The sequence below is a fragment of the Varroa jacobsoni genome, unplaced genomic scaffold, assembly GCF_002532875.2.
Source record: "Varroa jacobsoni isolate VJ856 unplaced genomic scaffold, vjacob_1.0 scaffold_1124, whole genome shotgun sequence".
Classification (NCBI taxonomy): domain Eukaryota; kingdom Metazoa; phylum Arthropoda; class Arachnida; order Mesostigmata; family Varroidae; genus Varroa; species Varroa jacobsoni.
Genome location: NW_019214026.1, coordinates 112,071 through 135,157, shown reverse-complemented (window position 1 = coordinate 135,157; position 23,087 = coordinate 112,071). Strand labels below are relative to the sequence as shown.

General features: G+C 39.4%; 1 protein-coding gene and 1 long non-coding RNA gene across 3 annotated transcripts in view; one reads left to right on the top strand and one right to left on the bottom strand.

Annotated features, from left to right (window-relative positions):
• Positions 1-1,283: 1,283 nt before the first annotated feature.
• On the bottom strand, positions 1,284-21,675 carry LOC111266889 (uncharacterized). Its single transcript, XR_015313580.1, has 3 exons — positions 20,501-21,675; positions 17,333-17,417; positions 1,284-2,096 (listed from the first exon to the last, which is right to left on the bottom strand). It is a non-coding gene; the product is annotated as an uncharacterized LOC111266889 (long non-coding RNA).
• The window catches only part of LOC111266886 (serine/threonine-protein phosphatase 2B catalytic subunit 2), a 74,230-nt gene continuing 60,968 nt past the window's right edge, over positions 9,826-23,087 (top strand). The window contains exons 1-2 of one of the 2 annotated variants that reach the window (XM_022844738.2): positions 9,826-9,999; positions 17,362-17,571. In XM_022844738.2, coding sequence (XP_022700473.1) covers positions 17,508-17,571 — 64 coding nt within the window. In that variant the 5' untranslated portion in view covers positions 9,826-9,999; positions 17,362-17,507. Of the gene's footprint in view, positions 10,142-17,361; positions 17,572-23,087 lie in introns of both variants that reach the window. The other variant, XM_022844737.2, reaches the window with a different exon arrangement.

The window sequence follows — 23,087 nt, the reverse complement described above, 5'->3', positions numbered from 1 at the left end:
ATTCTACACGGAGCAGACTAGATGATTTTTCTCTTACTGAAAATACAGAGGTGAACGAACCGACAAATCCGAAGATTGAGTGCAAACACATTAGCTCCTAAACTTAAGAGGCCTTTGCCAATTCGACTAGGTGGTTCTGGCGCCACCCAGCATGTCTAATCCGTCAAAATGTACTTTGTCCGGCTCTTGCAATAGATACCGCTTTATTAGGCTATCACCAGTGTACAGGATATGGCCAGATGATTTCAGTCTCTTCTAATTTCCAAAAGCGTATCTGTAGATGTTTTCGTTCAGTGGTAGCTTGGGCGATCGCCGGCACACACGTATCTACAATGTGTGTTATTGGAGAAGTCCGAAGAGTGTCGGTAGAGACGACTAACGAGGAGACCGACACGAGTTTGAACTGAACCCTCAGTACAAGGAGAGAGGCATTTCATTTTTTTGGCTAGAAAGTTATTTTGTAATAATTGAAACACATCTGTCCAGTCTGATCCGTTAACGTATACCTTTGTCTACTTCCTTTTTCTTGAAAAACAAGAGAGAAGCAGCTGTAACTTTCTCTAGACGCAACGAGGACATTTGGAATCACTAAAAGTAGCCACTAATTACTAATTAGTTTGCCGTGACCAATTCTGTTCATTATTTTTAGTGAATAGAGAATAAGTGGTTAGAAACTCGAATAAAACTAGTTCTCGTCAAAAAACTAGTTCTCGTCAAAAAACTAGACAACGAGTCATGCAACTGCTGGAAGATCAGCATCAAGCCTGAGCCTAACGTCTGTGGTAGGCCTCTACGAGCTTGGAAGGGTGTTGATACCATATAGATATTAGATGAATTTCTTGAACCCGGTCGAACGCTTAAAATACCTTCGCAAAATCAGTCAATATGCCGTGTCGAAATGTCGTAGCTCTATCGAGCAGTAAAGTCCGCAAGTAAATATCTATCGTATTCGCTAGAGAAGATATCCACAAAATCCAATGTTTTAAAGCCAGTTCTAAAGAAGTGTATCTTAATCAGTCTGTGTGGCTTAAATTCACTCATTCAAAAAGTGGAATATGATCTGTAAGCTTCCAAGAAAAAGTTAACATTTGCAAAAAAGGTAATGGAAAAAATGATGAATCACGGATATGCAAGACGTTAAAATAGATGCAATCAAAACGAAGCCAAAACAATGTCGAAATTTAAACGTATAAGAGCAAAGGTAGAACACACTAAAGCCCTGTCTTCGGTCGGCTTCACATGTAGTAAATTACTATATAAACGTTGTGTCACAAAATCCTTTCTTTATTACGCAAATTTGGGTTTTTATTCGTTTTTCGAGAAATGTACCACAATGTACTTTTTTAACCTTTGCCTAATTAAAAATAGCCGAGTCTTATCTTATCATCAAACATTTTTTTTGGAAGTAACGGAAGGACCATTGGAAAATTTAGATTTCGTTAGAGGTACGCTATTGACATGGACCTTGAAGCCCTACAACTTGCCGAAGTTGACCTCTACACGATAACCACGCGATGCAGCTAGTCCACTTAACTATAACAAAGAGCTTCTCTACTTTCATACACGTTATATGTAGCGTACATAATTCAATACATATGAATGCACACATGATTAAATAAAAAAAAACGTTTAGTATGCATGTAGAGTTTTAGTAACATAAGACTGCTTTGGTCGCTCACAATTTTAGTTCGCGCATGGGTCTACATACATAGTTGCATGTGTATTTTCAATAATCTAAAAAAATTTCCTTTATTTTTCCCTCACAAACAATCTCACGCTTTGCAAATACTTCGTGTCAGAATCAAACTTAACATTATGCTTTATGGTCTTAAGCAAATGAAAATGGAAAGACATCAAAGTTATCTTCAGAACGATGATCTTGCTGTTTATACCGTCCGTAATCTCGCATTGAAGCGACCGCATTGTTGTTTATCGAAGACATTGAAAAGAAATTTGTAGCACTTGTTGCTGTCACGACGAACAAAAATCGTGTAGTTGAATCCTGCTGCTAGGTGAATAAACAAACTAGACCGGAGTCTTCAGCGGAGTATTGAAGACACTCCATTGGTGGAGCTTCATGTAAAGCGCACTTGATCCTGTAGTAAAAAGGCAATACTTAGACGTATGCTCTTAATCTCGTGTTGTGACTTGTACATGTGTGTGTTTTACCACTGTTTATGTAAAACGTCCCCCAGCGCCTTTAATACATATAACTCTCGAGTCAAACGTACCTCTAAATGAAAAACATTCAGTTAAAGGGTTAATTTCAAAGAGGTTTGTATTTCTATTGGTAAAAGAGTACCACTTGTTTAGTGCCACTTGTTTAGTATGCTGATCATCCAGCTACGGTTTTCTTGCCACTTAGCAAAGTTAACTCTCCGTGAGAGTAATCCGTGGCATCATGATATATGTGGGTGTTGTTCTTGCATTCACATAAACCGTGGGAATTCGGGAATGAAAAACTGGGCAACAGTGAAACTTCTATGAATAGGTCGTTATATCACGAACTTATTTCAATCGCCGGTGTTAACAAAAAATGTGTTACACCTTTCTGAAATTGTAGCCGCGCATGAAACAAGTACCTAGGTTAACTTCTCATTTGTAGATATGACCTTCTCTGGCATCTTGTACCGTAGCTTTCAAGACGGCAACATACGGCATCGGCAGCGCCTACAACATGAAACAGAAACTCAACGATGAATTTCAGTTTAGCTTACTTTAATCTTCTATTCTATTCAATCTAAGCTTCTATCGTAGTAACTATTTCAAAATAGGTGGCGTATAACATGTGTAGACTACACGGAGGAAAAAATCTTTACCTTGAAAGGCCGTGCATACTTAATGACGTCCTCTAATTTCCCTTGGCCTACTATTAGCTTGAAATTGCATTCGTGGGAATAACAGGAAGAATGAACAACAATGTTGAAGGGTAACTGTTTTCATCTTAGTTAAATGTATCCAAGCCTGCTCGTATTACGAAACAAAATAGTTTCTAGAAAGCATTTCTCCTGGTTTTATCAACGTGACGCAATTTATAAGCGACGCGTCAAATTTTCTTAGCAGCCAGGGTTTACCAGTAACGGGTAAGAACCCCGCAGCAAATGCCATTGCGGGTTCAAGCATATTTACACTGTCCATTGGGACGCGATCTATTCTGTCTCTACAACAGCGCCGATCGTGGGTCTGTAATGTTATAAGCAAGCATGTAACCATTACCAAACCGCAAGACACTCGAATGTTTTACGTTTAGCAGATGTTCTTTCGCCCACATATATCGAGGCAACTTGTTCCAGCAAGTGGGTCGCAAAAATAAAACTGATTTCTTTCCAGTAACGTTTTGTCTACCCAGACCCATCCACACTCCCACCTACTATCTTTAATAATATTATTCACAGAGTTTGTACTATGAAGTCCGAGATGCAAGTTGGGGTTCTTAACATTTATCGGAACTAAAAGGCGAGTAGTGACCACTGTTGACTTTGACGTTGGAATATTAAGCAAGTGGACGAATGTTTTAGAGCAGGTCTGACTTTTCAAAACAACATTGTTGCTTAAAATAATCTCAAGACATCTTCTTGTAAAGGAAAATAGTCTCTAGTGCATGCGGTTTATAAAATGCACACATCCCTTTCATATGTTTCAGTTTATATCCTAATTATCTGCAATACTTCCTGTGCATTACAGTAAAAACTGCTCAAGTTTGAGCAAATGTCTAGTGGTATCAATGGATCCTTTCATTATTTTGTCGCAAAATCGTAAATTTATGGCAGTATTGTAACAGAATTATGGATGTCAACGCTCAAATTTGTTTTTGTTTACTCGCTGCCTTCTGCTTTTATTCATTTAGAGTCCCGGATGGCGGGCGACGAAATGGCCAGTGTTAAAAATGTACTAATATGCAGTATGAAGACTACCACAATTACCACTTCCGTCACAATTTGCGTTTTGTGCCGAAAATGTGCAAATCGAACCTTCATTGTAGCCTATTGAAAATTCTTGTAGTTTAAACTATATAGAGCAAGAACCGGGTGTCGTGCATATACACGTACAGTACAGACATCCTAAAACACCTCGTTCAATCTCCTCCTGATTCTTTTCGAAACCGCAACTGAACATCATTGGGGGGCAAACCTCTTATGTCTACATATCATACGAAGTGCGCAGACTCAGCTTCCTGTATTAAAGTAGTCCCGACTCGCTCAAAGATAATCGGATTGCATTACATATAATACCTATATAAACATGTAAACACACTAAATGCTAAAAAAAAATACCCTTCACAACATGTGTGATCGGCGGCAGGTAGGTTTGTTAAAAGAAACAAAACGTTCTTCATCATCGATATAGTTTCTAAAATCAAAATTCTAATTAATAAAGGTAATTTTAGTTGCCCCACACGTCTACCTAGTGTATCTTCCTACACAACTTATTGCAGTATATGTGCTGTGTGTATGCTTGTTGTTTTTGTTAATTAGTTCCGTGAAACTTCGATCATTTCTAGCGTACAGTCGCATGTAGCTATACACAACCGTTTTCTTATAAGGCTCTGCGGCCGAGAAGATACATTCAAAGCGGCCGCAACAAACATTTAAAGTCTGTGTGTTGAGGGAAAGTGTTCTAGTCTATATCGGCTATGTCGGCGTTCGAAACAATTTTTGCTAATCGCCAAAATAAAGTGCTCCCTGTACGGATGTGTACTCCGAATATGAAGATAGCATTGTTATTGAAGACACCTGAATGATTTACCGTTTAATTCTTCCCAGGTCAACTCGATCATTGCACGCCACTACCGACCGTATAATCACTTTTCTTCGTTGTACTTGTGAACCGCCTGCTGCTGCAGCAGGCCAACCTGCTCAGTGTTACCATGAGGTCGGTCAAATAAGAAAATATAGGCCCGTTTTTGGACGCCGACTTAGCTCCTCCTTAGAAGCTTCTTAAGGACGACGTAATAATTTCTCTTGATAGGAAACTCTCCGCGCCACCAAGTACGTCGAGACGCGTTTTTTCAATTAACACATACGGCGATAAAATCAATCATTCAAATAACGATCTGATTACACAAAATATACTACCGGTGGTCAGTGAGGGGTACATTCATTACTATTAACACATCCAAACTTCATGGCGCCTAATATCATTTTAGAGACCCAGGGCGCCCCGGTAAAAGTTCGCAGAAGACAGGGCATTTTAATTTTAGTTTTCATTTGAATTATTATTTGTACAGGTTGGTTAATGGGGTTAATGACAGCATTTTTTAGTAACAAGCTTTTATATGTTGCTATTTTTCGTAATATCAATATTGATGTACATGCAATAGCTGCTCCTGTTCTTTTTTTATAATTTCTCTTATTTGTTGATGGTCAAGTGTTATAGCCTTTAGAAACCTTCTTCTCCGTGTTTCTTTGTGATTGCTTTTTTTTTTGCCAGATCCAGTTCGGCTTCTTGGCTTCTGGCTTCAAAAAGGAGTATGTCGAACTGAAATGTATACTGTAAAATATAGTACTTTAGTAATAACGGGTCTCAGTAGCGGAACTCTTAGCAATCTAGCACGGTAAACTGGTTTATCATTTTATTATATTTTTTCGTTACTGTGGTTTAAACTTTTACGCAAAAAATGCTATGAATTTGAAGCGTTTTATTATGAATTACGTTGTGTAAGGAAATCTTTCAGTGAGAACTATTGAATGTTAGAAATACTTGCTATTACTGATGCGCCAGTCAAACTAATGGTGTTAATATATGTTATTATATGCCAAAGACATTTTTAAGAGGGCCTTGGTTGACCGTAAAAAGAAGGAAAATCAATAACACGAAGTATTTGAAACTTCAGATTTTACTCAGATGGGGCACGTCTTCTTTTACTAATAGTATAGTATACCGTCATTGATTTGAAGTATGTATACGTTTAAATAGTGGGTTACAAATAGTACCAGAATTCGATCTCTCAGACATACACAAAATAGAAAGAAGACAATTATTTATGGTTTGAATCGTATCAATTTAATAGTGACATACGATTATAATATTTTTTTGGAAGCCCGCAATTAGCTAACCCTAAGGATGATTTCCATAATTCCCCAACAGACTGATGATGATTCTGGCTGGAGCCGTAAAAAAGAAGACCGGGAACCGCTCCTGAACAAAGTTAACTTAGCGATTTGCAAGAATTTTCAGAATTCAAAATTTGCAAAACTGTCTACCCTTAAAGACCACGGTGGAAAGGGGCCTCTTGAGCATCTTTAGACAGTGGTAACCAAATTTCGGAAACGAACGCGAGAAGCTAAGCGTCGCTTCAGACAGAAGTATCGGATCCTGGGACCTCGAATGATCTACAATAAAAGATGATCGCTTTCAGTATTTAACAGAGGAAAGTAAAAAGCGGGAAAGTGGGGTTTGAAAAGATTACTTTAATTTTCAAAAGAGCATGGAGAAGACGACACGATTGATTAACGATCAAGGGTGACGATACGAAAACGAAAATAGAACAGTCACATATATTTATTAATGTTACATATATTATGACAAACAAGTGCCCTACTTAGTTTTTTGTGAGAGAAAAGGGTTTTATAAAACATATGATTAAATTATTATAGATATTATAATTGTCTATTTTTTTTAAAACGAATGCTATGAGTACCTCTTCAAAACAAGCAAGTTTTAGAAATGAAGACAGGTTTTCCCAAACACCAGTTTTTAGGCCTGCTTCACTCGGCCAAGGACGTCTGCCACAAAAATTATAATCGTTGGAACAGTCTCCAAGACAATTGACATATATATTCTTTATCTTTTATAGGTGAAGGTGTTTTACAAAGTTAAATTGTTAGTGCCGTTCCTTTATGCTATTCCAGAGAGAGTCTACTTAAGATGCATCACTTCAAACACTCTTTTAGGGTTTGTATGTAAAATTATTTTGCTTAAGATTCAGCTATTCGTTTGCGATTATTTTAAGGTAGACCCCAAAAACTCATAGAACAATATGTGTACTGATATCATATAGTGCTACATCAAAGAGATCGGTAGTTAAGAAGTGATACAAGACAAATTCCCGAAATCTCTACTGGTTTCTCAGCAACAGCACGGATTCTGTCACGGTATGTCCACTGCATGAATTCATGAAATACTACATTTCGAGCCGGATTTGTGTCAAATCGTCGTTCGACGGGGACATCAAAAGGCGTTTTAATTTTAAGGGTCTATCTATGTTTGTTTTTTTCTCCCATAAAAAGGTTACTTTCTGGTGATAACACATGTGACCAAACTGGTGGTCAATGGAATGGCTAATGATATTTGCTCTTCCATCCCTGTCTACGATTACTGCTGCAATTTAATCTAATATGCTCCAGACGTACTTACACACCCTTTCCGTTAGGTTAGAATTCCGGCTGTCTACTTGCAGCACTGTATTCTTGAGTTCTAAAATGTTCGTCATTTCCTGACCAGCCCTGACGCGCTCTTTGATATAAAGGCACAAGTTTTTGGTCAGATTCAGATCGGGTGACTTTTCAGGCCAAAGCAGGACCTTCGCGCAATAAGCGGTAAACACCTGTCATAGATGAATATAGTTCTACAGGGAACTATTCTTGTACCTAAGCCAATATTTTCGTCTCAATTACTTTTCTGTATTGTTACTTCTTCACAGTCCCATTGACGAAACGTAGGGCGCTTGCATCGTTGATAGTAATCATGACCTATGTGATTGTTTTTGTCAGATGTTTGACCTACTGGATTACAAAAGACTTGCAGGATGTTTCGCCGGACCGTCTGTAGAGTTATCGCCTAAAATCTCAAAATGCAATATCTAAAAAACAGACCGCTGCTTAACTGTCGAACTATGACATTGTGCTTGAAACAGGCATACTTGTGTGCACAGTTTAGTCGACGCTCTTTGGAAGGTTTAAACTAACAGCTCACTCGAACTTCGACAGGAAGTCCGAAGGACCTCATGGGTGTAGTGACTCCGCGCTTTGCCACGCTCTGACGCAGTTGAGAAGCCTTAACGAATTAGCTTTTCTACAATGCGACTAGAATGATATGGTTCCCTAGCTGCATTATGCGCCGTTTTAGAATTTTATTTTCTATATCTGTGAATGACAAAAGTACCTTGCCCTTTGCAACCCACTCAGCAATTTCGTTTCACGATCGTTCTGCTTATATGTGTGTGGCTACTACGGTTCAGTTCTTTTCCTTGAGGTCTCTTCATTATCAGGTTATTAAGAGCTCATATAAGGTCATAAAAGCATTGAAATCTGCTTTAATACAACATCCGATAATAAACGAGAGTAACGAAAAATGGCTCACGTCACCTTTGTCTTTCCGTGAACAGAAGAAAATTAAATTGGACCTGCGAATGGTTCAGATGTTCATACATTTTGTAGTGAACAGCCTTTGCACCACGCGTCCCAATGAACGATTCTCTTTTCACAGAAATTTGCAAATGCTTCTCCAATAACAGTGTAGTCACGTGTATTATTATTAGAAATCAAAGAAGGCAAATGGAGACACTTTCGATAAAACTCAACAATATGTTATGATGGCATTATTTGACAGACTGTAAAGTGAAAATAATGAACATGGTGCAATATTAAGTAATTTCTACAAGTCAATATAATTTTAGTACATGGTTTCAATACGAAACGACTAGATTCCGATCAGTACTTCCTGTTCCCAATACCACAGTAGAACCTGTACTTTGATCAATGACAGTGTATTGTAATTATTATAGTCTTGCATTTATTTTATGCACGTCACACTACCCGCTACGTCGATGGCCTTTTAGGTAGTCTGCTATTCTTCTCAGTAAAAAAAAAGATACAGAATGTTTGTAGTGTTACACATCACACCATAAATGTTTGCGACTGTTCAATTTCAACATGGATGGTTGCTGAGCTTAAGCTGGACATAAATGTGTGGCATATATGGAATGCTCCTACCAGAAATTGCCGTCTGATGAATTCCGGACGCAGAGTTCGGGAATTTAACTTCGATAGGTTTTAAGTAACATCGGTTCATGGCAGCTGCTCACCCGCATTGGATTAGGGTCAACTTTGAATTATCCTCATAAACCGTTTGACAGTCGCTTAGTGCTTTCGGTTATCCCGCTTGGTTTAATCTTTTAATGTATTATATTTAAGCCAAAAAGACTTCTGCCGTCCAGTTACCTTTCGATGACCTTCCAACCTAATTGGGAGAGTTGGGGTTCTATCGTACATCTCTACGACTCATCGAATAAGGTTACAGCCAAGGCTCGCAGCTAAGATTTTACTTTTACGTTTATATAAAAATTAATAATCATCCCCGTGCTCTTTTCAACAGCTTTTTTTTTTTCTACAGTGAGAGTTGATTTTCCCATTTTAAACATGTTTTGTTCATAGCATAAATGTTCAATAATAGTAGCAAGTCATATTGACATATTTGAAGCGATAATATTTTGCAGCCCGAGATTTGCAAACCCTTAGTACTCACTGTTACAGCGAGTGAATCTAAACGAGAATCGAACGAGTAATTTGTGTCAAAAAATAATATTTTTCCGAAGGTATAATTAAAAACAAAATTTGTCACTGGTTCATAATCCTCGTAATTTTGTAAACTATGTGAAAGGAAGGCTATAAAAGGAAAAGTGTATGTGGAAATGTTTTCAAGAAAACTTTCGCGGTCTTGCATATGGCCAATTGATTAGGCGCAGTACACACAGAGACTTCTTATTGCCACGCGTGAATGTGACTTCTGTCGACAAGCACATCATAGTTGACCACAAACGATGACAATCCTGCAATATACGCACCAAAATCCCTTTCCCACTAAAGTAGGTCGTGATTTCTGATAACTGCTTACTTAACACCTAGCAATAATAGATTAACCATTACATAGCTATATGCTTATATATCTAAGCGTTTATTTACTGACTCATAGTAGCACTAAGTTACACATATGTCGCCTGCTCAAGATTTACGTGCTAAAACTATTTTCGCCTTGAGCCGTGCGTTCTAAATCGAAAAAGTACGTAGTGTGTATTTGTTTACCATAATTAGCGGACCAATTTTGTGCTGGTTGCTTCATTCTGCTTAATCTATATTTTCTCAATTAAAACAGAACATCTTTATTTGTTGTTCGCCAATGACTGGTCACTCAAACCCGTAAGGTAAGTTTACCTAGAGACAAATCTTTAACTGTTCATTGCCTGTATTGAAATTGTTTGAAACGTTGAACTACGTTCTCTGAAGGATGTATTTGCTGTTGAACTTGGTGAAATGAAAAAAAAGTTCTAAACTTACCTAAATTTGACCGTTTTTAATAACAGATATACAAGAAGTGTCGGTATGGTTGGTGTTAACAATGATTTGACAATGTTTTACTTACTGTTGCGTTAAATTCATCTAAACTTTACGATATTACAAACACATTAATTGATTTCCATTATTTATAATAATCTTCTTTAATTCAGCCTTTGTTAACTTTTGTAAAAGAAGTTGAAAGACCTTGATACCTGTAACTTGCGTTCCCATATGTAGTTTTTCTATCGATAGTCGGTGTAACGCTTGCCCCCCAGTTGCCCTTTTTAAACCATGGAACTCCGATAATCACACGGACTTCAGTTGTGCGAGTAAGCAAATTAAAACTAATGTTGGATATTCCTAATCTCCTTTTATCAATCCAGGAAGGAATTAAGACATGACTATGAGGTCTGAGCTTGTCATCAAGTAACGTGCTTTTGATTGCAGTGTGAACGATCTATGAGTCTATTGAGAAACCTAAAATAGCGGGCTGTACTTCAGTGTTTCATTTTCGGCAAGTATCTCATAATAGCAGCTGCCCCTGAGGTCCCCTGTCATGCCTACTGTCATCACCTTACGTCCGAATCTACTTGACACTGTTGCCGAACCAGGTTTCTTTCCAGGGCAATGCCATTTTCTTGCCGGGTTGCTTTTCGGCTGACGATAGAGATTGAATCGTGCCTCGTCTATAGGTTCTTTGTTGGTTGATGTTTCGTGAACTAAATGTCGAACACACCGTAGGTATTTCCACCCGGCTTGGCGTCAATGTACGAGAGCATTTTTTGTTGAGCTTCCGGGTTTTTAGTATACGGACTATAATTTCGAACGTTTTTGACCTAAAGACTCCAATCGCTGCTTTTGTGAAAAGCTTTTTCTATTGCAGGAATGCGTTCTTGTCATTGAGTAATGACATCTGGTCCTCCTCGCTAATATTCAACACTCTACTCAACGTTCTTAAAACGTTTGCATTATTCACGTGCTGTGCTTTCGCTTAAAACTTCCTAACCTAATACCTTCAGCAATATTTAATGGGTTTCCGTAGCGCTTTAGCCTTCGAGAGATAAAAATTTGACCACTTAGTGTGGATCTTTGCGACTAAAACATGTTTTTCGTCGATAAACTAATTTCTTCTAGAGTACACCCAGCTGGTTTTCGCTCAATTGTCTAGGATGCTGGAGTCTTTACAAGCCAACTGTCGTGCGCTAACATTGTATAGTTCAAAAGTTAATCAATTTCAAAATGCGGCGGATCCGCTTGTAATGACCTAATGCATAAATGTATCTTCATAGATTAGGATGTGCTATATTTAATGGGTTTCTAATCGTATACAGGAAGACACAGTATTTCTTCTTGCCATTGTAATAAGGAAGTTATGGATTGATAGTGAAGTTTATTTCAATTACAGCCACGTATATAGTTGAAGCAAAAGACAAAGCATCGTTTTGTTTAAATGTCTTTTTTAGTTAGTTAATAGACACGAAACATCCAACACTTCACTTTTTCTAGTCCATTATTTCCAAAAGACAATAAACGTACTCTCGAAAACCTAGTCAAGGTGCAAGTTAGAAGAACTGCTTTTCAGTTTCATCTTGAACATGCTTAAAAAACCTCTTAGAGATACACTATTTCAGTTTAGGGACGATTAGTAAGATTATTTATTTAATAGCAAATAGCGCAATGTCAAATACTGTGGACTGTCAAGTTTCGAATACTTCCTTTCAAGTGGATGAGAACTTCCGTTCCTGTTGATCTTACTACATCGACTTGTGTATGTTTATTTCGAACACAGACTCGTATTTGTAATACCTCAAAATGCTAATGTTGAAGAATTTTTGAGACTGCCCAAAATATCCAGTTCCGTTTTTACAGTTTGTGATAATAACACTAATAGCAATATATTCATAACAATAATAAATTGAGAGATCTGCGAATACAGAATATAATCTATTTTTATATATACTGGGGAGATCTAAATCAAGCATTTTATGATCTCAAGTCTGTAGCGTTAGCCTTTTAGCTGTCCCGCTGGTTAATTCATGATCGTAAGTTTTTCAAGAAGTTAACCCAGAAAATTTTTTCCCTCGCCAGCTAATGTTATGTGTGCCATCGCAGCGAAATAGATATGTTCCTAGGATCTGACAGCAAGACAATATTACCTTACTTTTGGATCAGAAAGCGAACAGTTCCCATATACTTGTATTAGTAAAGTATCCTATATCTAAATTGACGAATCTTTTGTGGTGTCAGAAAATGTTCATTTAAATGAAAGGGCAAAAGAATCTTTGAATTTGCAAGAATTGCCTCCCATCCTTCACTACTTTACGTTGAAAATCGTTTCTTCTTACGATCGTCTGCCATCTGCCTGCCAAATAAGTGTAGGTTAATTTGTCTACATGTAAATCAAGTTAGAAATAAACAGTTTTCTCTTTGAGGTCTATATTAGAACTGTTAAGGAAATAGACGCTGAGAAAAATACAGGAAAAAAGTAGTATAATTGTGGCGTCCTGCTGCTGGTAAAGTACAACAGAAATAGGATAAGCTTTACTTAAATGTAGAGAGCCTAAAGTGTATGCCTAATTAACTAAAATTTGTTTGCGATGGTCAAAGAGCTTTTCGACCAACAATGATTACAGCGCGAGTTCCGCCAAAAGTTTCAAAATGTCGCATAACAGTTGTAAATTCTGTCGCAAGTTAGCTGAAAATTTACTGATGTGTCTAGGTATTGAAAGCATTTCACGACAAAAAGAAAGCACGAGCGTCTTAGGTAATTTTTCAAAAGCAAGCTGGAAGTTCGAGTCTATAGAAAGCCAGATGCAAGAGTACACTGAAAGGTGAAAGGCTGCATAGAAGCGGTTGCAAAAGAGAGGTCAGAGTCTTAATTTCGATTAGAGATGACACCCGGCAATCGGCAAATCGGCTCAAATATCTACGAAAGAAAGTGTAATACTTAATTAAGAAACAGCAGATTCAAAGTAAAAGAGTGTAATCCAAGTAGTAAGAAAATGAAAACCACTAAATTCTACTCAAAAGTATCAATGCAAAAGGTAGAACACTACTCTGAAAGACTAACTGTCGACTACGGCAAAGTTACCTCTCTAATAAAGAAAAAACGAACCAATGTTTTTTTTCCATAAATAGCTTTAAATGTTGGCGTTCGCCCGTACGAGAAACAACCATTTTGCAAAAGAACTGATCACCCACTTGGAAAACAGAATTATGTACAACAAGGGCTGTTTATACATTGATAATTGCAAGATATCAATGCTCATTATTATCAGCAAAATAATATAAAAGAGCTTAATAAGGCAGATTATACCCTATTTGGTACGGTTTTCGCAGATAAACGATTAAATTTTGATAAACATAAGATGCGATTATTCTATGGAAACGGCTGTGTAATTATTAAAACAAATCTTGACATTAAGTTAAATTATGCAATGCTATTTGTAGACCTACAACTTAGTCTGTTAGACATAGGAGTAAACAATATAACCTTGCCTAATTGTTAGGCTTCCTAAAGGTTACCATCGGACTGCTTCAGGGATCTTTATATATCGGAACGAACTGAATATTATAATATCAATTAACACACTGAACTTGAATTAAACGCAGATTGAATAATTGTAGGGTATTCGAAACTGGCGGCCAACAACAAAGCTAAAGCAATTTACTGTAGTTCGCTAGCCGCGGTGAAATGGTTGGCGATATAATTAAAATTGCGAAACGGCTGGCTGATTGGGTGTCGTTCTCGGTGGTGTTTGATCAGAGAAGCCTAAGTGATAAGCTGAGGAGAACGAGCGGTTTGTGAAAGAACGAAAATGGTCACCGAAGCAAGTTATCAGACGAGTACGTAGATACTTCCAAGGAGTGACCCGGACTTGACCAGATTTCAGGATCGGTAGATGTGAGAGGTAGAAAAGCTCTGAAGTCCAGCTGTGCGAACTGAGAAGAAGGCCGGCTCACGGGAAAAATTCTTCTGTCGCTACAGAGAGACTGACGAAACGCTTAATGAGTTCGTGAGTTTGAAGTGGTCCTTGGTAAACGAGCTGAGTAGAACTCAAGTTTAATGTGCCTTTGGCTTGCGTTGGGTAAACGGCGAGATCTATACCTCTCACTGATTTTCTCACTGCGGCCAAGATAACCTTTTACACTGAGTTAGTTCAGTTAGTTCGAGACTATATGCTGGAAGAATCCGGCCTAATTACACTTCGAGTGAGTTGTGCTAGCTCCGCATTCTGTAGGCACAATCTGACAAAAATTCGTTTTGAACCAGGAATCGACAACCACGAATCCTTACAATTCACACTTCGCCGTGTATCAACCGGCGAGACGTTGGTGGGCACTAGTGATTGGTACCCTGTAACTTCGAAAGTAGATGGCTTTTCGTTCAGCAAAAGTACACTCTGCCGTTTTAAACCCAAGAGACCATGACCCTTGCTTCCGCAGGCAGCCGAGGCCTTATTATTTTCAAAATGTTTTAGGATTATCCAAGCGCACAGAAAACTCTTATTTCCCTACTAGCATGTTGTTTTGGGGACAGAGGAATTTGGGCTATAAAACATGCAGATTCAAGTAAGACACTCCTGACGATGTCGAAGGTTAATGGTTGTGTCGCCGTAGCTGACTTCAGAAAGAACTGAATATCGCCGACGCGCGTCTTGGCAAATTACAAGGAGGCCCAAACTGTGAAAGTTAAATCCACTAGGTGCCACCTGGCGATCGCCGAATAAACGTAGCCGAGTTATACTGGACCAAATATTATAATATGAAATCATAAATAAGTACACGTCGACCGCTATATAAGTGGAGACCGATCAGCTGTGAAAAACTACGTCTCTGGAAATCGAAGGCAAAGCTAAGCCAGTCCATTGCAATATTAAGGCCCTTTAGCTTTGGTCTCTTTCTATTAACCTTTTAAGTGTTTATAAAGGTTAAATAGCTAAATATATTGAATATATGTGATAGGCGTGAAGAGGTTGAGTTACAACAAGTCTGAATAATTTGCTTCGATAATTTGTTTCGCAAATAACAAGTTATTATTTGTAGGTAAATGAACTTAGAAGAGCCATATTGTGCATTCTAATTGCGCAAACAACTGAGTGTGAAAACCAACGTCATGTGCAATGGCGAAACTACTGCTTGAAAATTTAAGACCTTTTATTTGGGGAACCTGCAGATCAAGACCGGAACGGAATCAGCGACGAAAATAGGTTAAGGCACTGAAGTACATTAAACAAATGGTAAATTATTGAAAGTTAGGTTTTCTGCATAATGCAGTGCATTGGTCACTGTTATATCATGGAAGAAGGTTTTGGGGATTTTTGAGGCAGCGAAAGTCATACTGTTGTTTCGAATAACGAACGCTGTAGACCAAGTAGCGTGCAGCAGAAACGCTACCCATTATGGATATCTAATTAAAAAATAATAAAAGCCTCATAAGCCTTAAAAAGCCATCATTCGTCATTTGTGCGAACAGAGCTAAACAAAATTGCTTCAAATAAACGATACATGGTTTAAGCTACATAAACAAACATCGGAGTCAGTGAAATATTTATATTAAAAAAACGACATCGGTTAGTTTCAATATTAAGGGTACCGGGTATCTGCAGATAATAACGTACCTTAGTGATCTTTGTCTTTGTGTTTTGTTTGTTGAGGAAGTTCCATAAACAAAGTTCATGTTTCATTATAAAGAGAAAATATTGTTATGTTTGGTTTTCATAATTCTAACGAATTTTGTGTGAAGTTATATCGAAAAGTAGTCATGCGTCATAAGTTTTTGGTCTCAATCTCTGTCCAGAACGACAACTTTTTTAGCAATTTTATTCAGAGTCCATCCAAACTTAATGAAATAAAAAAAGAACTCCGTGTGACTAATTACTGTTAGTAATTTTTGAGAATAAATATCAAAACCCTTTTTCACAAACTTCTTATTTTGGAATTTTTATCGAGACCGCATTTAGCACATCAGCACACCTGATGTAAGTCATACCTGCAATGATATTTTTTAAATCTTAATTTTCATTCGTAAAATGATGCACCGGTTCCTCGTAGTCCCATTAAGAAATTTGAATTACAGAGCTATGTCAGCTGCTAAGATAATTGATCTTAAGCTTTATATATGTGTTCTTACGACGCATACGATTTATACATACCGATCGTGATGATCATACAGTAATAAGATGCCGTGCAAGTATTTGACTTGCCGCTAGCAGGACCTCGTCACTATAAGAGTAGGGTGAATTATGGAAGTTGAGTCGCTGAACGTCAAAATAATTATGAATGTGCGAAATAAGCCTAGGTTGCCAACCTATAAGGGTACATTTTCGCTGGAATATTTGACAGGGTGTAAAAAGAATCGCGTTTCCGAAGTAACCAGTTTTTAACTGCTTAAAGCCGGAGCAATGGACTGGGAGCGTGGAAAAGCTGACGAACTTTACGACTGGTTTCATAAACGTCTACCCCATCTTGCGTATAGCACGCAGCTTACTAAGAGTTCGAGTCAGTCGTTAGAAACGTGGGGACGTGGGATGCATTGAAATCTCGTTTATTGGAGCTTTTACAGAGAGCACGACCGCACGAAGCAGCGTACTGCAACACGTCTACGAGAACCTAAAGCCTTGTTATGCAGGAGAAACGATTCCTGTTGGAATACGTTGAATTGCCAATCAAATCCGAAGTAATTTTAGACGACGCTAAAGATGTAGCTTCAGCAGTTAATTCTCAGCAAATTAACAAGCATCGGAGCGTTCGGGTGAATGTTGGTGATTGATGATCTGTCAAGTCTGTTATAGCAAACCCTGAACGACCGTTATTCAACTATCATCGCATCGCGTATTTATAGAGTTCGCACTTTTGAATATAAACTAGCTAGAAACGCGAACGCCTTAAGCTGTGTGTTGAGACCTATGCGCAAGTGACGCGAACGAGTGTTACGGCATGCAGAACTAGTATTTTATATATATATAAATGAAACAGCTCAGAAATGCATTGCATTTGTACCGAGAGTACAATAAATTGCTTACTTATATATTTATGTATGTAGCATAGGGATGTACCTTTGTAACCCTTTTCTCAACGCTCCTAGGTTAACTGTGACGTGATCAGGGCGGACACAGCTGTTCGCTGAAAGCGGCGGGGTTCCTGAAAATTCATACGCAGCAAGATCTGCTGTTGACGGCATTAAGTATTACGGTTACTAAGTGCAGTTCTCCGTCGTAAAATATTGTCCAGATGGCCGCTGTGGTAATAGATAATACTGCGATTCTTAAATCAGAAGAGGAGCTACGCCAAAGCCGTAAGTAGTAGGTAACTAGAGGTCACACTTAGATATTTGCACACTAATGTTTGGTAGCATCTGGGGAACTGTGGGAATATTGTTTATCAAATACAGCTTAAATATCAATAATAAAAACACTAAAATGGTTGAGAAAAAAATGAATAGATGCACCGAGGACACCCAAAATATGGGTCAAAGTACTGGGTTCAAACGAAGTTGAATGTTTATCACGTTATTATATCTTTACTGTATTTTTACACTATTCTAAACACACAGTAGGCAAACGTTTATTCATTATTCTTAATAGGAAAAAGTCAATTCTTTCTGAAGTAAAACAATGAACTCATTATAGCAGAAATCAGTAAATTGCTTTCGCAATTTAGGCAAAAATTAGCTATTATCTAATCTTTTTAGGCGTCACGAATCTCCAACGAGATCAACAATTTCTTTTATTTGCCCGAAATTTACCGTCTAATTTATTGCAAGTTTTTATGCGATTTCTGAAAAATTCGAGTACGATTTCCGTAAGACAAACCGGAAGATATTCAATAAGATTTAGGTTTGAAAGTCTCAAAAATTTAACAAAATGGTTATAAAAGCTATTTTTGATTCACGTAGCTTTTACTACAGAAACTGACAGCCAATTTAAGAGATAAGAATATGTCTAAACAAGCTTTAACAGTTTTGAATTTTAACTTTAACAGGTTTAGACTTTTTCGCCGCTTTTACCCCCTGCATTTTTAGGACCTTTGATCTATTATTAGCCGAAAGTGTAACATCGTTAGATTTTTTTGAATATCGCCTATTATGCTATTTGAAAGTTAGTGATTTAGGCCTTGAATTGAAAAATAGTTGTAACTGGTGAGTATATGGACTAAACAGCGACCAACAGAAATGAAACTCTCAGATCATACAAAATTCGTAAAATTATCTTTTTTTATGGTAGAAAGTATTTATATTAAGAAATTCAAGCTTACATGGACTACTTTGTATACCAAACTATATCAGTATGAACAACCCAGAAAGGACGTATTAGCTGCGATTCCCAATAAGTATTTCGCTAGCTTATTAATGCGCTTGATATTTTTCAAGATGTATGTTTGACTCATTAATGATAACTACGTTATGTTGGAATTAACTTAAATATATAATGCATAAATACAAATAATTCAGGGAACGTTAAACAATTTAAGGAAAAGCCAAGTATGTGTAACGCTTAACTGTTACACATAATTGGCTTTAAGCTGTCAAATGAAAAAAGAAGACAAAACACCGGCCATCTATGCTCCTTATTTGATCAACAACGATGTATGAGCTTGCGGGTACAATTATGGCTGCCAAAAGGTGAGTAAAAACGTCGAAACGGATTTGATTTTGGTGCGCCCTTCGCTGTTATTGTTGACACCGATATGATTACGAGGCTTTTGCAGTAATCGAAAGAAGTTACTAGTCGTAAGAGGTACGCAACTATTAACAGGAAAGCAGATAGTCCATAGAGCTTTGAGGTCGAAAGTTGAAATCCGCTGCGGCTGTTGGGGTTGAGATATGGGCAGGATTTACCCTGCTGACAAACAAACAAGGTTCTCCGTTGTAGAAGCGTCTATTGCGTAGAAGATTAATACAAGTGACCTCGAAACTTTAGGTGTTCCGGCACTTCTGCCGTTACCATTTAACGATAGCGGCATCGGAAGAACCCTGCAGCGGTGTATTGCTATAGCTCAAATTTAGCGAAAAAAACCGATGAGCAGACACGCTGGTCTACTCATGAACAATCGTCGAGGAATCATTAGCATGAACCTGAGAAAAACTAATGGGAGGAAGCAGGTCTGAATGGACAATCTAACTAACAAACGTTTGAGCACAAAGTATCGACACCCTGCTGGATGATTATACGCTGATGCTCAACACAGAAGCATAGGCTAATTTCTTTCCCCTTTCTGACCACTGTAGAAGCGATTTGGACTTCCGCTGGTTAGCTGTTCTCTTCTAGGAGAAGTCCAGCCAACCCTGGGTGAAATGGCTGGCTCTGTTGCGTTCTGCTACAGGACGAGAGGGAGGGAACAAAAAGAATCCTGTTATGTACCGGTAGTGCGGACGTGTTCGAACTATCAGTCGCGCGAACGTTGACACTAACAAACTTACAAGTTGATAAATGTTAACGTTCGAGTCGATTCCATGAAACCCTGGAAGGAACCTGCATAATGGAGAGACTCGCTTTGGTCCAAACTGGACAAAAATGTCCTCACAAGGGCAATTGCAGACTAGAAACTCGGCCACGTACCGTATAGCTATGATCTGAAGGTGTTCATACAGACTTATGACGAGCACATTATAATACAGCTAGGGATAACATTCGCATGTTTAGATAATGGAATGAAGTTTTATCCTTTCAATTCATTAACGAAAATGATTACGAAATAACGACTATCCCAGAATAGCCAAAAAATTACAAATAAACACAAGCCTAGAAACGTTCTACACCTAACCAGACTTACTAAAAGCCAATTTTACAACATCTATAGCGATTACTATATATATGTATATATAAAACGCACAACGTTCGAAACCAAATTGGCGTTAAATAATACCAACGATAGCACATTACAACCAAATGGTATAAACAAACAAATATATAAAATTACTGTAGTAACGCAAAATTCTCGTGTATGCATCGTAAATTTCGAGGCGCCACGAAAGAAATGTCACCATTTCAGTCGTCTAGAAACTACTGTGTCAAGGCTGTAACTTATTTTTTAGCTTTTGATTAGAAGGAGTATTTTTTAATGTCTATTCTGCACTTAAAAACAAAGCACTATCGTGTGTTGCAATATTTGCTTACTATATATATATAGGGGTGTGCACAGGCAGTCTGCCAAGTTCTATTATTCGTGTGCTTTTTTTCGCTTGTGACCAACTTAAAATTGCTTGTTCTTCTTTAAATATTTACTTCTGCGCTCTTCACCTATGGAGTGCTCTAATCTGTTTGAACTTGAAACCAACACATGTCGTATGTGGACATTCCCTTCAAAGTAGAGGAGCATTCGGTCAGTCACTTGAATGTGAGGTACACAGTGGCCGTCTTGTTATACAAAGTTTCGTGATATACTCAATAACGTTCATCGTTGTTCTTAAAAAAGACTTATAACGGCAGTAGCGAACATATTTTTCGACTTCATATCGCGCGACTTTTGTATGCAGGCGGCAACGGCGGACTTGTGCGTGGATGTCCCGTTGTATGTTGATACGCGCCAGCTGTGATGCCCTAATGATTTGGTCAATGGTGGTGACTGTACACATTACGTCGTCGCTCTCGGCTGATCCGATGGCTGCTGCTATTCCTTATTCTCGCCACCACACCGCAACGTCGGTCAGAAAATACATGGCACTATTGCTGTCGTTGTCGTTGGTTGTGGTTCATTCGCTGTTCGTCTGTGGTACGTCGTGTGGTACTGGCGCGTCGCACGTTTCTCCTTTCCTCCATCGACAACGGCTGGCATTGGATAGTCACACCGCGTCCGTCAGGTCCTCTCGCTACAAACCCGCAGCAAACTTACACAGACACACACATAGCCATACACTTCCCACAGGCATTGGTATTCGAAGGACGTGCACACTTCACCGTGCGGATACTCTTTATAAGTATCCAGCATTCAACATACAAGACACACCGCGAGCTTGGCTATTGGCACAGTCAACTCTAACTCTCAGCTGTAGGTTGACTGATCCCTTGGAAAGGAATGGTCCTCTTTAATGTAGTATAGGCAACGCGCATTGGACGCATAAAGACGTATGGAAAGAGCTACGAGACAGACATAGTCGGACACGCATGAATATAGAGGAACAACCGAGGACCCAACAGACAGTGTCCTGATATAGTCACCCATATTCCCAGCAGCAACAATACCATACACACACTCACACACACACATACGCTAATCATAGAGGCGCGGAGAAACAGATAAACGCATACAACACGCTCACACTCAAATACACAACAAACAGCGGACTCTCGCACAACACAGGAACATCCGGAGGGAGTGACACCACACGAACTCACCACAGTCTTTCTACATGCCAGTGTCCGCACACACACAAACACACGCTAAGCCAGGCAAATAAGCGTGCAGACGGATAGACAGACACAATTTCGCGGCAGTAGACAGAGACGCAGCAAAGACTTTAGCTGCTGCAGTGGCAGCAACAGCGGCGGCGGCGACGGCGGGAACACACAACCGTCATAGCCACAACACAGATCGAAACCGCGCGTCCAGTGAGCCAAGCAAGCAAGCAAGCAAGAGACCGACCGACGGGAGGGCGGTCGGACAGACAGACAGGCGGATGGACGGGCAAACAGACGGCGCTGGGTCCCGCTGCACTTGGTTGAGCCGAGAGAAGTGACGGCGAGCAACGAGCGGGTGGCTGACAAGGCGGATAGGAGAGCCACAGAGATCCAGGTAGGCTGAAAACAGGCAGGAGCCAGGCTAGGCACCGAACAGGCAAGCCACCGAGAAAGGAAGTGAGCAGGCAGGCAGGCAGACGAACAGACAGAAAGGCAGCCAAGAGCCAGTTAGCCGGGCTGAAAGCAGGCAGCCAGGGAGCCAGGCTGGATGCTGCAACGGCAGCGACCAGTCAGGAACATAGACACACACAGACAAAGACGAACAGATAAACAGACGGTCGGATTGTCGTCGTCGTCGTCACTCACGCGACTGGAAGATCGTCTGTGTGACCTGTGAGACTGCGCTGTTGTGAGTATGAGTGAGGGAGCTGCTAGACAGCAGTGAAACGGCAGTCAGAGCAGGCGCAGCATCAGCGGTTGGAAAGAACACTGACGACGACGACGACTGTGGGCTTCAATCACTTGCGTGTACCGCTACTATTACGAGTAGAACAACAATTATTATTACATATGTATCTATCATTTATGGTGTCTGTGCTGAGTGTGACGGAGTCATCACTGCGACTAGTGGAACAGCCGTAGCGGCAACGGAAGGTGCTAGCTCCCCCGGAGACCAGCCACCCCCCAAACATCAATAGCAGCAGCAGCAGTGATCTGTGTGTCGTTTAAAGGTAAAGGGGTGGCGCTCAGATTACTCTGCGCGAGAGTAGGATCGCCGAAAACAACCTGATCGCGTCATCAGTTTGCACTAGTACGACAATAGAGAGCCTATACGCCGCTGCGGCCACTGCCAGCAGTTGAAGCTGGTGTTAGTTGTAGTGAACGTAAGCAGGACGGACCGATGGACCCATGAACAAACGAACGAACTGATAGGCAGCAGCAGTAGCAGCAAACATCCCTGGCAGTTTAGAACAACAACGGCTGCAGAAGTCGAATTAGCAGCAAAACAGCGGTAGCTGTTGCTATCGTCATCGTCAGGACCGTCAACAATACCAAAACGAGCTGAGCTGAATCAAGGCAATCTACAGCTGTCTAGGGAGCAGTTCGCAGTCGTCAACCGTCGGCAGTCCTCTAGCTAAACACTGCAGCACAAGCAACCCTCAACTGGACAATCAGCATTTATATCATCGTGGCG